We start from the raw sequence: 15,933 nt of genomic DNA on the forward strand, positions 1-15,933 counted from the left end.
ACAGGTATGAGACACTCTAAAGGTTAAATTCTTTCTTTTAAAAAAAGCTATGATAAATGTAGCAACATAGATGTTGTGAAAGGTTAGAAAAGCCATTAAAATATAATTTACACTAATAGAAGTAGTTAGCTTGCAGTAGTTAGCTCAAATATTCAAAATAAGCAAGAAAAATATAATTAATCAAAATAGAATATGTACCTAATGTAACAGACTTATGTTTAAATTCTCACATGAATATTGTTTTACAGCTTATAAATACAGGGAAACATTTATTTATGCAATCATGATAAACCTGATTATTTTTTAAATGGCTTCTAATAGTAACTGTTGTCATGTATATGCCGGAACTGATAGGAAAATTAATTTTAATCAGTAGATCTGTACAGAACTTGATCTGTATGTGTATAGTACTTAAAAATCTGAACTGATAAAGAGTAGTTGGTTAGTCATGTTACTTAAGCTGGTCCCAAAATAGCCCCTTCCTTTTTTGGTAGAGTTAGGTTTGCAGCTGTTGTCTCTATCTGTTGTCTCTGAAGAAAATTTTAACATTAAGAGTTGCTGACGTCAATTTTTTTCTTTTTTTTACAGCTGATGTGGGCTTTGCCCCTGACAGAAGTTATTTGGTTCTAGCTCTGAGTTTGGAAGAAGTTGGTATATAGATTTTCCCTTAACTTTCAATTGATGTGTTTAGCTTTAGTGGGAGTAATACTATCACTTAAACCATGTTGTCGTCTCAAGGAGTTTTGCTACATCCATATGGAGTGCCAATGATTCTGCCGGCAGCACCATACTTCGCTGGACTTGTTCAGGTAATGCAAGGCCGCTTCCAACAAGCAACTTAACTCTAGTGCACTTAGAGTAATAATTGGAATTTTTATGGTTGAGAAAGCAAACACTTTTAATACAGGCAAAAGCTCTCATGTAGTCAGTGAGAAGACAGTAGGAAATCAAAAAGATGGATCACCCTAATCTGTGTATTGACATCTCTCATGGCTGAATAAATGGTGTAGTTGAGCTATATTTGCTTGTATTGATTTGTCTGCTGTTTAACATTCATGCCTTTGCTTCATGAGGTTGACCACAGGGCAGAGGATTTGCTATCCATTCTAGGTTTCTGAGGGAGTCAGCATTCCCACGGCAGGTCATAAGACAAAGTAACTTACCATGATGTTTTTAGGTTAAGTGTTTTAGCACAGCAAATATGAATAGTGTTAAATATGCATTAATTCATATATTATGCGTCACACTGAATGAAAAAGGGTTTGTGTTTTTGTGTGTATAGAAATATATCACCTTCACAGAATATTTATGCACATCGTATGAATTCTTTTGAACCCTGCAAGTTTAAGATCTTGCTTCAGGGCAAGAATTCTGTATTTTAGAAGTTAACTGGCAATTACTAGATTTGTCTGTGTTGTCTGGTTTTGCGTTTATTTTATTTTTATCAAAAAGTGGTACTACTGAATTTTCTGCTGTTAGACTTAGGATTTTGAATAGAACATGTAGACACCAATTAAGCAAAAAGTATTCTGTTGTTTACAGTATTAGAAGACATTAAGAAAGAGAATAAGTAACGTTTCTGAGCATTGACAAAATTAAAAAAACCAGTGTACTCTATAAATGGTAGTAGTTAGATATTATGCATTAACAGGGTCGAGAGACACACATGTGTATTATGGCATTTCTGTGTCATGCTAGTGATCAGTTAAATTAACTGTAGAGGAGAGGCAAATTTTCATTATGCTCCTTTACTACAACAGTTAGCTGGCGTAGAGGGGCAATCACAGCACAAAACAGGGTTTTTTCCATAGAGGTCCATTCAGTAATCAAAGACTGTGAGTTGTGTTCTTCACTTTCGGCTTAATATCAGACACATATGTCTAAAATAGAAATATAGCATTGCCATTATCAGGTGTTGAAAAACTGCGTCTTCTAGGACATGCAAGCTGATGCTATTTTTTTATGCAGTGAGACACGGTGGCACATTTGAACACAGCAAGCAGGCCTTCATATCCGTTAGAATTTGGGGGTGAAGGTCAGACACTAGAGCTCAGTCAGACCCTGTGCCATCCTGTCCAATAAATAATTACAAGCAAATCGTGCCTTTCACTCTATGCTGATTGATGTTGAAATTGCTTTTGAAAGTTCTCATAAGTTCCTGTTATAGATTAAGTGCCGGTGTAGGAAAAATAACTGCACCCAACTGAAATGGGTGAATGTAATCAGGTTTAATGGACTCGAGAGCTTGTTGGGAATTAAATAACTATTGATTTGTTGGAAAGTTGCTGTCATTACAAAATGCCACTCTGGACGCATTATCCAAGCAGATAGATTAGAAGAAAGGGCCCTTTGAAAATTCAGGATGCCTTATTTCAATCTTTTTTTCTTTTCTTTCTTTCCTTAGAAAGATATATCCAGGCCTGTGCTACTCCATTAGCATAGGTCTAAAATAGTCAAGCAATAAGAATTGTTCTACAAAAAAATAGGTATGTTTACAGGTACAGTTGAAAAGTGTTCTTCATACGGATACTTCTCTAGTCTCTCCTCTTCTCTCCCTCTCCTTGATGTCATAGCTGAAAATTGCATTTTGGAAACAAAACAAATGTTTGAGTTACTGTCTTAGTGGGTGAACTAGAACATTAAATGGTTTAACCACTTTCTCACCCCAAGTTTGTATTTGCATTTGCAGTATCTGCAGTCAGCTTATGATACTAGAATGCTTATTGTTTGTCTCTTAGAGTAAAGCTAAGTATTGTATCCAAAGTAAATAATGCAAAGGACACTTGATAGGCATATTTATATCATCCTCTTCTAAGCAGTAATTACATAATGTTCAGACCTTTAGTGGAAATTTTCTTCAAAAATATGCCTTGATAAACTGATTATGCAAATGTTTTTAGTGGGTTGCAGGTTGAGAGCGCCAACCCTGAAGTATTTTTGAATATGAGGCTGTTTTAACATCTTAGAGGATTATAAGATTGCGATGTATTTATTTGCATGGATTTCTACAGAAAGTAGGTGTATTTCTGATTAGGGATTCCCCATCATTTCCAATTGGATTTACACCAAGATTGCATGTGAAACCAGTGTAGACTATTGCATAGAGATTTGGGGGACTATTTTGTTTTTTCTTTGTGTTGTATTATATGGCTGACAAGAGAGAGCTCAGATCTCTGTGGAGGACTGGTAGTCTTCACGGGTTCTGCACCTTCAGGTGCTGTATATTATCTTACTTTATGCTGTGTATGTGCAGCCTTTTCTAGTCTTTCCTCCTAAATTAATCAGTAAACTCTATCTTGCATCCTCTGCTTGCTTTGGTCACACCCTCTTGTTACAGAGTACTGGAATGTGGGAAATTTAGGACAAACACAAAAGGGCAGATACTGTGGATACATCTCTGGAAAGACTTTAGATAAACAGCTATGTGTATTTTCCCAATTGCATGTATTATTCTATTAAGAAGATTTGTATTCCTCTTACTGAGATCGTGTGTTTGAGTGAGATGATGAAAAGTGGAATGCATATGTTCTTGGAGAGAGAGAAGGGAGTTGTTCTAAGTTAGAGATATGTCAAAATGTATCAAATGATGTCAAATATACTTGCAAGCTTAGTTTTATTTTCCAATAAATAAATATACCTTCAAAAAACTTATTAGAATGATGGTGGTATTATTGCCTGTGATTTCTTAACCCATTTTTAAATAAGAAAAAATAAAATACGTTTTCCTCTCCCTTCTTCCTCCTGGGTGAAACTGTAGGAGGAAAAATCACATGAAAGTACAAATGATGCATAAATAGCATTATGCCTCATGTGGGTGGAGAAATGTTTTCTGACTTGGCACAAAAGATGTACTGGCGGCTTCACAGGCTGTCACAATTACGCTGCCATGAGGACCAAAGCAGGTACTGCAATCCAGCAACTGCGGATGCTGTGGACAGCAAGGCCTACCTTGTGTCAAAACTATCATGCTGTTTCTCCTGGCAGGTGAGATAAAAATTGCCATAGAGGATTAAGCGGCAATCCAGTAAAAGACTTCTTATCCTGCCCTTGGTTCATATCCCAATTTGATATGATCATTTGATTCCTATGGGGAAACTCTTATGTCCAGCTAAGCCATGGAGTCAGGAAGCACGGCTGTGTGCTACCGCACCCTCTTACATGTTCTTAGAATAAACATGTAAACCAAAGTTCTGTTTATCATTAAAATTACGAAGTGCAGCATCAAAAAAGCTATTTCGCAATTCATAGAAGAATAGTACGTTTTGTAGAATAACAAGCTCAAGGTCTCCATATTAGCTTCATCTCTCATGGCTTTGAGTGTTTTAGGTATATAAAATCTTTCCAATTGCTCTGGATACTTGGAATGTTAGGATTATAATAAAATATTTTAAGAACACAAGTTCAATATATTCAAATTCAAATGATGGATGCTAAATTATTTATTATATGGCTGGTTTAGGTGTCTCAATTTCCATTTAGCAGAGAAAAAGGAGTTCATGTGCATTATTATAAAAATTATTAGAAAGGAGTTCATATGCTTTATTATAAAAATTATTAAAGTTGAAATTACTTAGACTTTTCAGTAAACTACTGGAAAATTCTAAATAGAGAGACTTAATTTTATATTAAATAGACTTCTATTTAATATAAAATGCACTACTTTAAAGATTAAAAAGACTTTTTTCTTCTGAATATGGTCAGTAATCTTTAGCTTTTATTTTAGCATAGTGACCAGAAAAGCTCCAAGAGTTCTGAGGGTTTAAGTTTATATTCACAGTTCAAGACTGCACTCAGCTAAGCTAAAACCTTTTCTTCTGCTTTTATTTGCTTATTTATTTCTATGGTGGTAAAGGGTCATAGAAGAAAAGTAGGAAATTGATGGCTGTTGATTAACTATTTTAATAAATTGGGAATTACTGTACTCTTAAGTACATCATTCTTAAGCTTAAATTATTTTTAAGATATTTTGATTATATCTGTGCCTCTGATTTTCCATAACTGGTTAACTTAGTATGTTTGACTGACAACTGGAAAAGAGGTAATCTGGAGACAGTTCCATTTTATTTTAGGGCCAAGTGAGAGAATTGCCTAGAATATGCTGTGAAAAGTAGTTCTGCAGACTTCTTCACAGTTCCATCTTTACCCGTCTGTAAAATACTTGTTTTAGTGCTGTATTGGGAAGCGCTAGCAGTGAATACATTCAGAATACTTGTAGAGGCTAGTGTGTTCAACTACTTACAAAATCACGCTTTCTGGCAGTCCAGTTTTGAAAAATGTTGTGGATATGTTGTCTTACCTTAAACTAAAAAGGCTTTTGTAATTTAGTAGATTTTATTTGAATAATGCATTTGAAATAGAAATGATGAGAGGTTTTAATTCTTCCCATGTTGCCTGAAGTGGTTTATAGTTGTTTTGGTTGTTTTTAGATGACAATCTGGTGGAATGCAGTGCATAATTTCTGTTTACATTGGCTGAATTGCCTATTTGAAATGCGGTTAAGTAGATGATTTACCTTAGATGCAGATTTATTCTGGCTTGATTGTGTTGTTCTCTGTCTTTGCAAGTGATAAGGGTCTTCTATTACTAGTACTGTACTCCCAGCGCTTTGTCAGTGGAGGACTAATGTTTTACTACTGCAATCACTTTTCATCTGAGTGTGTATTTTGCTCTGTTTTTGAGAGAGTGTATCTAAAATTTCCTCTCTCTCTCTCTGAGTTGCCAAGTTTTTCTCCTTTCTGTATCAAAATTGCTTTTAATAGGAGATGTAAGGTGGTGGTGATAGTGATGGATATATGGTCTGTATTACTTTGTTTACAAACATTTTCAGTTATCAATGTTTAAACCTCTGGAAATACAACTTCAGAATTTTTTTTTTTTCCTTTTGATACATGGATCAAGCAAGGTAGCCAGCATGTATTCTCTGTGAAACCTGTCATTTGCTCAAGAGGCTACAGACAGCTTTGAAAGTATTTTGTTACTGCTATTGCAAGAGTTTATTTTCTTTTAACCTGCCTTTGTTTCTTGCTAATAAGTGCAGATATCATAAAATACCTGGTGAGTGAACCTGCAGGGGGGAGAAGGAGGGGCAATGCCGCAGAATATCTTTCCCATTGACCAAAAAGACTTTTTTTAGTGAGAAGAATAGGCTGCCTAAATAGTTTTAGTTCGACTAAGAAACAAGTGGTTATTCTCTCCTCCCATCTTGCATAATCTTGTCTCACTAGCCTTTATTTCAGAAATCAATGCGTAACATAATTTGAATGAGTCGGGCAATACTGCATTACCTCTTATTCTGTCAGCTTGGTCAATGTTGTGTTATAATCAGGGCTTCTTTCTGAGCTCAGCACAAGTGTGAAAGATTTCATCTGACACCCAACAGACACAGAATTTTTTCCTGTCCCACTTTTGCATGTAATATCACTATTAGTGAATTTTAGTGAGCTAGTTCACTAAATATATAATTGTGATCACTAGCTTGTGTGTCAGATAATACACTCAAATGGAGTGTTTTAGTGTGGCAAGAAACTGGGTAAATCTAGGCCTTCATGGCTGCAGCTTCTGCAGTGTTTTAAGTGGAATAAATAAAAGGATATTTGAGTTTGTATGAACAGAATAGCTTCTATAGGTAAAATAACTTTCATTAGGATGGGTTCTATTTATTTGTTCATCCCCTAAATAAGACAAAACTTTTAAGATTTAGATTCTCTGCAAAAGCAGATTATTTAATTTGGCTTCCCTAACTAGGAGCCAGCAAGCTGATATGGCTGTTTCCAAGGATCTGGAATTTCAGCTGATTTGATTCCCGCCCCACCCCTCCCACCCCTGCCCTGACTCATGCATCATCATCAGTAATAAAAATTCTGATGGCCAGATTATGCCAGGAGACACAACTTTGAAGTTCTGTTGCTTTCAGTAGAGTGATACACAACTGATATCAAAATATGCTTGTCTATCTAAATATAGAACAATTATTTTTATGGAGTTGGCTTGAATATTTTACCTATTCACCCTCTGATAAGGGTTAATCTTGTGTTACATGAGCTAAAGTTAGAAACCCAGTTAAAATACATCTTTTGTTTTATTTGGTCTATTTGGTTGCTTCCTTTTTTAAACTGAAGTATGCAGGTAACTTTTCTTGGACGTAGTTTCAAAGAGGATGTTGTGAAAACATGAAATGTCTATTTCAATAGACCAGGTTGTGCAAAAAATATAGTAAGGATGTAATCATTTAAACTGTAAATACTTTCAGCTGAAGTAATTGGGGATTGCATTTGAACTACTCTATTAGTAGATGAGAGCGATGGAATCGCATCTGGCTAAATATTTGTCAGCTAGGTATCACAGCTGTCTTAAGTTTACAAGCATGAGAATGGTTCACAGATAATTTGAAAAATTTGGTAGGGGTTTTTTTTTTTTCCTTAGTGTAGTGGCAGGTCATGAACATTGTAAATAGATAATAGGAATTTGATCCAGGTAGATTTTCTGTGTTAGAGTTTCCATTTGTGTTTCATGAGATTCAGATTATTGTGGATTAGGGCAAATTCTGATACCCTGCTGCCTTCTCTTCCTCTAGTGGCCAGAGATACATGAGCTAGATAGCTTGGAGGATGACTTAATTGTCTTTAATTCTGATGGTTTTATTAAATCAATAAAGAATCCTTTTATTTTTTTATCTACATATTGTTTTATTGCTGATCAAGCTGAGAAGAAAGTAAAAGTCTCTTGCCTATATATTCAAGAGTCAGAATGGTTCATATTCTGTCTTTTAAGATTTTCTTTGAGGCCTTTAAATTAAATAAAACAAATTGTGCATTTCAAGGAAAAGTTATTAAGACTTTATTGGAAAGTATCCTTAAAGAAAAGCAACTTATTTCTTATTAGGATAAAGCTAAAAAAAAACTTATAAAGCAGTGAAGTGATTGGGGCTATGCTGATTTTTTATTTTTTTTTTATTATTTTGAGATTAAAAATCTGATGAAATGATCATTACCCCAGTGCTTTTTCATCTTGTAGAGCTGGAAGTACGCTTTTGTTATGTCTCTGTTCTTACTTTGCCATACTATTTCAAAAGCATGTAATGTCTTTCTGCATGCTAATTAGTAACATTTTAAAGTAATAGAGGAGAAAATGGTAGGTTGTTTATATATTGTTTTACTATGATAAATGTCTGTGACACCTTATTTATCTGTAACATTTGAATATCTAGCAAATACAGTAAAACACATCTCCAGCCGTCTTAGATATGTAAACTGCAAAACATCTAACCCAGGTAAGAGAGTGTCTGCCAAAATGCAAATACATAGATTTCTCTGAAAGTTACCAGCAACTGTGCGGGTACGCATCAGCTGTCATCATTTTTACTGACAGTGGTACTACATACAAGCGTGTTTCAAACACTTTGAAAGCAAATCATATTGACACTTGAAAGCAAGAAAGAGAAAAAAGGAAATTTCCAAACATTTTATTTGTCTTCCATCCTAGAGAAAATCTTAAAATTATATTCAGTCAGAACCTCAACATACGTGAGAATTCCAAAGAGTGAGAAGAACAGGTTAAAAAAGCCCCCCCTTCCCCCCATCCCCACCCCAGGCTTTTTAAAAGATATAACCACGTAGTTGGTCAAAAGCAAAAAAAGATGACATTTCGTTGAGAAATAAAAGGTGACTAGAGGTGAGGGAAAGCAGGTCTTCCTGCATCTGTGAATGATCTTGTAGCTAATAATACAGAATGAATCAGTCTTTTTTTTTTTTTTTTTTTTTCCCCCTACTAGCCTCAGTGTGATACTGACTTTTAGTGAATTAGTAAACCTGAGAAGTCCTTCCTTGCTCCCTAGAGATAACTTTTCTCTGTAAGTGTGGCTCAGGTGATTAGGCTCAGTTGGATGCTGAACTGAGTGCTTAAGATGGGACCTGCTTCAGTTACCTGAAAGAAAGTTTGAAGGTGTATACACCCCTATGCAAAATGGTTTCTTAGTCTCTAAGTATTGGATGTGTATTTTATGTGTACATAAAATGACCAGCTTTTTAGTATTTTTTCTTTAGTTTCTCTGAGGTATTAGATCTTGTCTGTGCGAAAAGAGATTAGAGATACATTTTTAATACTTTGAGAAATACAAAAAAGCCTATTTTTGATGAAATAAGATCATATTTGCTAGGTTTTCTTTCTCTTTGACTCGGAATTGTTCTGAAAAACATTTGAATAGATTTTTTTTAAAAGAAATTTGATCTTGCTAACACTTGAGGTACAGAGAGAAAGTAAACCTCTACAGCTGTACTTCAATGAAAATATTTTAACTCCAGTTATTTAAAACATAACAAAACTTAGATACTATTTAGAGCCATCAAAAAAACAGATGGAAGAGGAAGCTGATTGTTTCTATGCAAAACAGAAAGTACAAATTCTTAAGAAAGCCACGAGGATAGTTTTAACAGAATCTCAACAAAGTTTTATTCTATAGAGCCTGAACCATACTTGAAAAGGTCTGCTCCTCAGTATCTTAAAGAACTTATATTTTGTTATGCATTTGTAATAACTAATTAGTACTAAATGGTTTTTAAGTTTGCGGTACATGGAAACTGTCCTGTATTGGAAAGCTGTCTATTCAGGTACAAGCTACAGAGCATGTTTTCACTATTTGATCTCCATTCCATTAAGTGTTACTTTCCAAAGTGCAGCAATCTTTCCTACTTTGTCCTGAGATGGAACAAGGAGAATGAACAATCTAGCGTGTTCTGTTGTGACAAGTCATGCAAGAGTCTGTTCTGAGATGAACATGGGGAAGAGCACAAGCTTTCCTTTTACTAGGGGAAACTAAGTGTAATTGGAGCACCACCACCCCCACCCCCCTTCTGGAACACAGGAATAAATTACACTATTGATTATTACTTTTTTAAAAATCTTGTGTCTAGACGCAAAGCTGTACCCATATTTTTTTGTCTTTTTGGCCTTACAATGTCTAAAATTAGAATAAAGCAAACTTGAAATCTTGAAAATATCTTAACCTGTCTGTGACCAGCTCATAAAATTAAAAATCTACCTAGATACAATGAGAAGGATCTAGCAGTTATCACTAGCTGGATCCACTAACAGAAGAGGGTTTAAGGCTAACTGGAACACAGCAGCTACGGTTAGGCCCAGTTCTCCTTGAAAGACCAGCCGGTCTCTAGCAAATTGTTCTTCCTTCTCGATTTCCCCCTGTCAAATCAGTTCTTATGTTTGCCATTCATTTTAAAAAAAGCCTGCGGTTGCAGACATGGCTCTGGTAGTTCCATGTTTGTTTATTCATTCAGAATCTTAAATATAAAATGAAGGAAAGCATTGCGTGTAAGGATTTACTTCTAAATACTTCTAAAGGTTACCTAAAATTGTTGTTGATTCAAAGAAATTTTTCGAAACTAATCATTCTGTAAGAAAAGAAATAGATGGATTGGTTTCATTATAGCATTGGTCAATGTGTACTGGGAAACTGTCTTCGCTGGCTCCTGTGGTGACTTATTTTGTAGACATAAGTTGTTAAAACATAGTCAAGCCTTTTGAACACTGCTGTTACAGGAAATGAAATAAATCCATTGCAGGATTCTCAGAGTACCATTTTTAACTGACACACTGTGCTGGATTGACTGAAGAGAGTACATGGTCTTTTTACTGCAGAAATGAATGCTTTGATTTTTATGCCTTCCTCCATGAAGGAACAGTTAAAATCGGGGAAATGTAACAGATGTTCATACACATTTCCCATCTGAAAATGCCTTCCACTGGCCAAGACGATTGTTAGGCACAATTAAGCCCACTATATACATCCTGTACTGTAAGCCAAGTCTGCTGAATATGTTCCCAACAGGGAAGCACAGATTTGGAAGGAAGGCAGTTTATATGAACTTTCATCTGCAGTAGATTTTTGAGACTCACTGTGTGAAAAACATAAGGAGACCTGGCTGACAGCTCTGAGTCTGTGCCCCAGTGCACTGCACTGTAAACTATATCTTTAAGAGAAACTTTCAATCCATGAGAAAATTTCATACACATTTCAGGGATGCTAACACTTGAAATCTGATTTCTGAGTGGCATTTGGTATTATGTTGCCAACTGACTTAAAAAGCTTGTGATGTTATGCCTTGTAAGGTTCCACATTCAGTCTAATTGTCACTGTAATCAGCTTTATGATGGCACCTCTTCGTGATGACTACAGGGATGTATTTTCCTCTTTTTTTGCATATTATGTCTGAAAAGTGAGGTTTTGATTTCAGAGGCATACTGGTAGTGAAGGGAGGAAGGCACTGTAGACTTGCAGACTTTTCAAATCATGTCTGACGTGTTTATGCAGAGAGTGGGATTTGTCATTTCCAATGATATGATAGCATCTACTGTTGAAAAAGATGCCGAGAACCAAATACTCTTATATTTTGTGATATGTATTGTAACTGAACACATTATAGTTGGCCGTTCTGGAAAAGCATGCCTTCCTGGTATCTCAAAAATTGCAGTGACTGACTATTTTTGTTGTATCAGAATATCATACAGACACTATGAAAGTGTGTTGACCTAAAAATGTCAGTGGGTATTTCATACCAGTCTTCTTTTGTACTTTTCTTTTTTTTTTTTCTTTTTTGGGGGGGGAGGGGAGCAGTGGGAAGGAGGTGGGGAGATGGGAGGAGACAAAAATGCAAGACATACATTGCTTTTCTGTTTTGTAATGCCTGTCTCTTAATAATGTAAAAAGCTCTGTGCCGGGTTTGCGAAAAGAATCTGTAAGTTGCTGGGCAGTCGTTAAGTCTTTTCACTGAAATATGCAAGAGAACTCTAAAACCTGTCTGCTATTCTAGTCGTCTTATTCTGTAATAAGACACAAATCTGCAAATACTGATTCCCTGTTGTTCTCTGGCCTTAGTTCTCCATACGATGTCTTTGTTAAATTCCTCTTCGTGTGGATATAAGTAGGGTTTACTATCTCATGTTATCTTTACTCATGGCAGAAATAGGGAGAAAGCTGGCCTGTGGTCTCATGTGCAGATGGTGATACACAGTTACCTGTATTTCATAAAGGCAAGAAAGTGAACTCTTCCAGTTTTCTGAAAAATATGCTTTGTTCCTATGAGAGAATGTCTTAAGTATCTCTTTGTTAGTCCTCTGGAACTGGTGGACTTCTAAGGAGTACCTAGAACACTGCTGGGCAGCGTACGGACTTCATATGTGCCTAAAAATGATTCTGTGTATGTTAACTCATGTGGTGGCGATGTATTTATTTCTGGTACTTGTCCACAAGAAACATTGTCTTGCTTAAGTGTCTGTGAAATGTACTTTTTATACGCTGTTCTGTGGTCATCCTGGGGTCACTATATTCCTGGTGGAAGGTTTCTGACTGCAAATTTATCTTTTGCATTGTTATTGGTTGATTCTTACAGAACTGCACAAAATTTTTTAATAAAAGCCTTCCTCTAGCAGAATAATAGCAAAATGCTGAGAGAGGTATTTTTTATTCTCTTGGTTTCAATAAGAAATGGGAGATCAAGAAGGAAAGAGGTAGTCCAGTGATTCTTTGGTGAATTTATTTATCATGGGAGAGATTATTTCAGAATATTAATAAATGTGTAGTACTGTGCTTCTGGATAGATGGGATAGCATCTTCTGTTTTACATTTTCAGTTTATGCTAGTTGAATTCATTGTAGAGCTTTTCCTTTCCTGAGTTCCAGAAGTTAAGACCAAGTACCTGAAATACTTAAAAGTAGTTCTGGGTCAGAGCCAGACCACATAATTATTTAAGCCCCTATTTCATAGTTTTTTGTTTGTTTGTTTCTAAGCACGTCTTCTTTTCTGACACAGCAAATAATCTGCCCAGTGCTTCGTTTTCTTGATACCATTCTATAAGATTGTTGTAATATTACAGTTTTTACCCCATGTTTCTCACTTTCCATGTTCTGTATGCCTGTTATTTCTCTCACCTTGTTGCTTTTGTAATATTTTCATTTTCATGTAACTTGGAACACTTCTCTGTTACTAGGATGGCATAACTTTTTTTTTGGCATTTTATTAATTAAAATTATCTTCTGAGCACCAGTCTTCAGTTCCATTGCAAAAAAAAAAAAAAATACAGCACCCACAACATAAAAATAGATTGTGAGTTGGGAATCGGACACCTTCACAAACAGATCCAAGACATATTTTTAGGGAACACTGTATACTGGCAAGCATTTAAAGTATTTGTGAAGTATTTCTTGAGAATGATGCCTGTTAGCTCATGAGGTGATTCTCATATATACCGTCTAAAATGCCATCCGTTATACTACTAGCTCCCTAACCTAATGACTAAAACTAAGGAATTAATTTGTCTGTGGATATACTGTGTATTGATACTATTTCCTTGTTAATATTTGTTACATTTACCACTTTGTTCTTGTGTATGCATACATAATTCTGCTTAAGCAGTGTGTTTCCTTGGAGGGGAGGATAAAAGTTATAAATTTAAGTAAAACTGATTTATTGTTTTTTTGGGGGGTTGGTTGGTTTGTTGAATAGCAGTTGTGATTCAAGAATAAGATCAAGTAGCTATCCATCCCTCCATGCCTTTTTGGAAAAGAACAATGTACATATTTTGTGATTTTGTTTAATAGTTAGCTTTTGTTCTCTAACAGAAGACTTTGAATATGTATTACCTACTGCAGAAATAGAAAAATCAAATTGAACACGTAATGGTTCTTTCTCTCTCAGGACAGAACATTTTTGTTAAAAATTGACGAAAACTTTCTCTAATGTAAAAAAGCCCTTTTTTTTTTGTCTATTATTTTGTGTTCAGAATTAGAAAATGCATGTATACATTTATGTAAGAAAGGTTTCTTGCCCTGAAGAAGGATTTCTGATTCACAGATTTAAAGGTGTTTGAGCCAGGAAGGATCATTATGATAATTTAGCTTGTCCTCTTGAATATACATGCTACAGAATTTCTCTGAGACTGGCTTAAAGCAGACCTGTTGGAAGATATTTCTTCTTGTTTTAAACATCCAAGTACTTTTGATTCCATCAGTTTCACCGATACCCTACTGAACTGTTTGAATGTTTAAATACCCTTGCAGTTAAGACATTGCGAGGCTCTATTTCTCTTTATTTCCGCTTCTAGCCACTGGTTCCTGCTGGGTTTTTTTGTCTGCAAGACTGAAAATGCAAAATAACCACAAACAAATGGGGAAGCTCTTGAAGCATACCACCTCCTAGAAGAGATGTATATCACAGACATGGAGAAAAATAGGGAAGGAAGGCACCTTGTGGGATCATGTAATCTACTTCTCTGCCTGAAGGCAAGATCAACTTTGCCTGTGTCATTCCTGACAGATGTTTGTCGAGCCTGCTCTTAAGATCTTGAATGACAGGGACTCTCTAACCTCTCCAGGCATTTTACACTTGCACTAGAGGTGGTTTTTTTTTTTCCCCAATGCCCGAGTTAAAATTTTACATTTTGTAATTTAACCTCCCACTTTTGTTTTAGGTAGAGTGGGCATAGAAAATGCATTATTTCTGTCCTTTTTGTAGTGGGCCATTATCTGCTTAAAGACAGGGATGTCAAACTCAGCCTTCTCTTCTTGTGGTAGTGCAATCCTCATTCCTTCAGTCTTTCCTTCTAGAGTTTTCCTTAGCCTCCTTCAGTTGTGAGACATTATGGATAAGATTTTCAGATCCACAGAATTATTTAGGTATCTAATTTTTCTTTTTGAGAAGAACACAATATAATGTATGAAGCATAACTTTCCTTCAGATACTTGAAATCAGAGTGGGACATAATAAAATTTTGCTAGTTAGATACAGATATACAGTGGGTAGGAGAGGTGAGAGTTAACACTAAGTTATGAGACAGAGCACTGTGAAGGATGAGTTTATTTTGCTGTTATTAAAAATTTCATTTCAAGATAATCCCTCTGAGACTTAACACGTTATTTTAAGAAAAGCTTCCTAGAGCAGCAGTAAACAAGACACAGTACAGTAGGTTCAAACGATACATAAATGTTTGGATTTTTTAAGTACACCATTTATTGAGTCTATTTCTGATACAGTGCTGAAAGAAACAGCAATCATGTTGCCTATGTGTTTGTAAAGAGTGACATTTGTAAAGTAAACTATTTAAATAATCAGCACTCTTGCAGTTTTTGGCTGTCAAATTTTGTGAAATAGGGGGAAAAACGTTTAAAGCACAGGCTAGTTCTTTACTGATTTTTTGCGTATCCCTTCTTCTTAAGCAACTCAACCGAGGCTTATTTTTGAGGTGCTGCTGTATGTGTGGCAGTATCAGTTTCTGTGCATGGCTTTGTCAAAGCATGTAGTCTGTGCTTCTGAATGTCCAAAGAACAAGAGGACCACATCCTTCCATCTGGATATATTTATTTACATTGGTGTCACAATGCCCCAGTCACCATTACTACAGAAATGTGTGAAGAAACCTCACTTTACTGTATGGCATTTACATTAACATAGGACACATTTAACTACTGCACTGCACAGGGTTGGCTTTTTGTACTAGTACGACATGAGATCACTTTGTATTACACCCACTGTTGGAGTGGACAGCGTTATGGGAATCACAGCAGAAAAGCCACAGGCTATTTACATACAAGAAAAGCATAGTCTTCTCTTAAGAAAGACTGAAACCTCAACACAGCAGGTAATGGTAATGATATGTGTTATTGGTAGGCATAACTGATTACATTAATGGCAAAACAGTAAACAAAATGCACATATGCTGCTGTTGTGTTACCTGCACTTAATTTTCCCTTGATCATCATCACTGTATTTGGGAGAATTATTATTTTAAGTGTATAATTTCTCCTTTTTTTAAAAGTTTGTAAAGATAGGTGACAAAATATAATGTATGAATACATATACTCTTCAGGTCTTTTAAAGGCACAGTGCTGTAAAGTCATATGTCACAAATTGTAATCAATCCATATTTC

The 15,933-nt window shown here is 35.5% G+C and overlaps 1 protein-coding gene across 38 annotated transcripts in view; it reads left to right on the top strand.

Moving 5' to 3' along the window:
• RBFOX1 (RNA binding fox-1 homolog 1) overlaps positions 1–15,933 on the top strand; it is a 1,354,570-nt gene that overhangs the window by 1,083,428 nt on the left and 255,209 nt on the right. For 6 of the 38 annotated variants that reach the window (XM_069809894.1, XM_069809879.1, XM_069809891.1 and 3 more), the window contains one exon: positions 589–809. The exons of 29 other annotated variants lie outside the window; for them this stretch is intronic. In XM_069809894.1, coding sequence (XP_069665995.1) covers positions 723–809 — 87 coding nt within the window. In that variant the 5' untranslated portion in view covers positions 589–722. Of the gene's footprint in view, positions 1–493; positions 810–15,933 lie in introns of those variants that run through there. 3 more of the 38 variants (XM_069809883.1, XM_069809884.1, XM_069809877.1) reach the window with 3 other exon arrangements.

Source organism: Haliaeetus albicilla, chromosome 22, assembly GCF_947461875.1.
Source record: "Haliaeetus albicilla chromosome 22, bHalAlb1.1, whole genome shotgun sequence".
NCBI classification, from domain to species: domain Eukaryota; kingdom Metazoa; phylum Chordata; class Aves; order Accipitriformes; family Accipitridae; genus Haliaeetus; species Haliaeetus albicilla.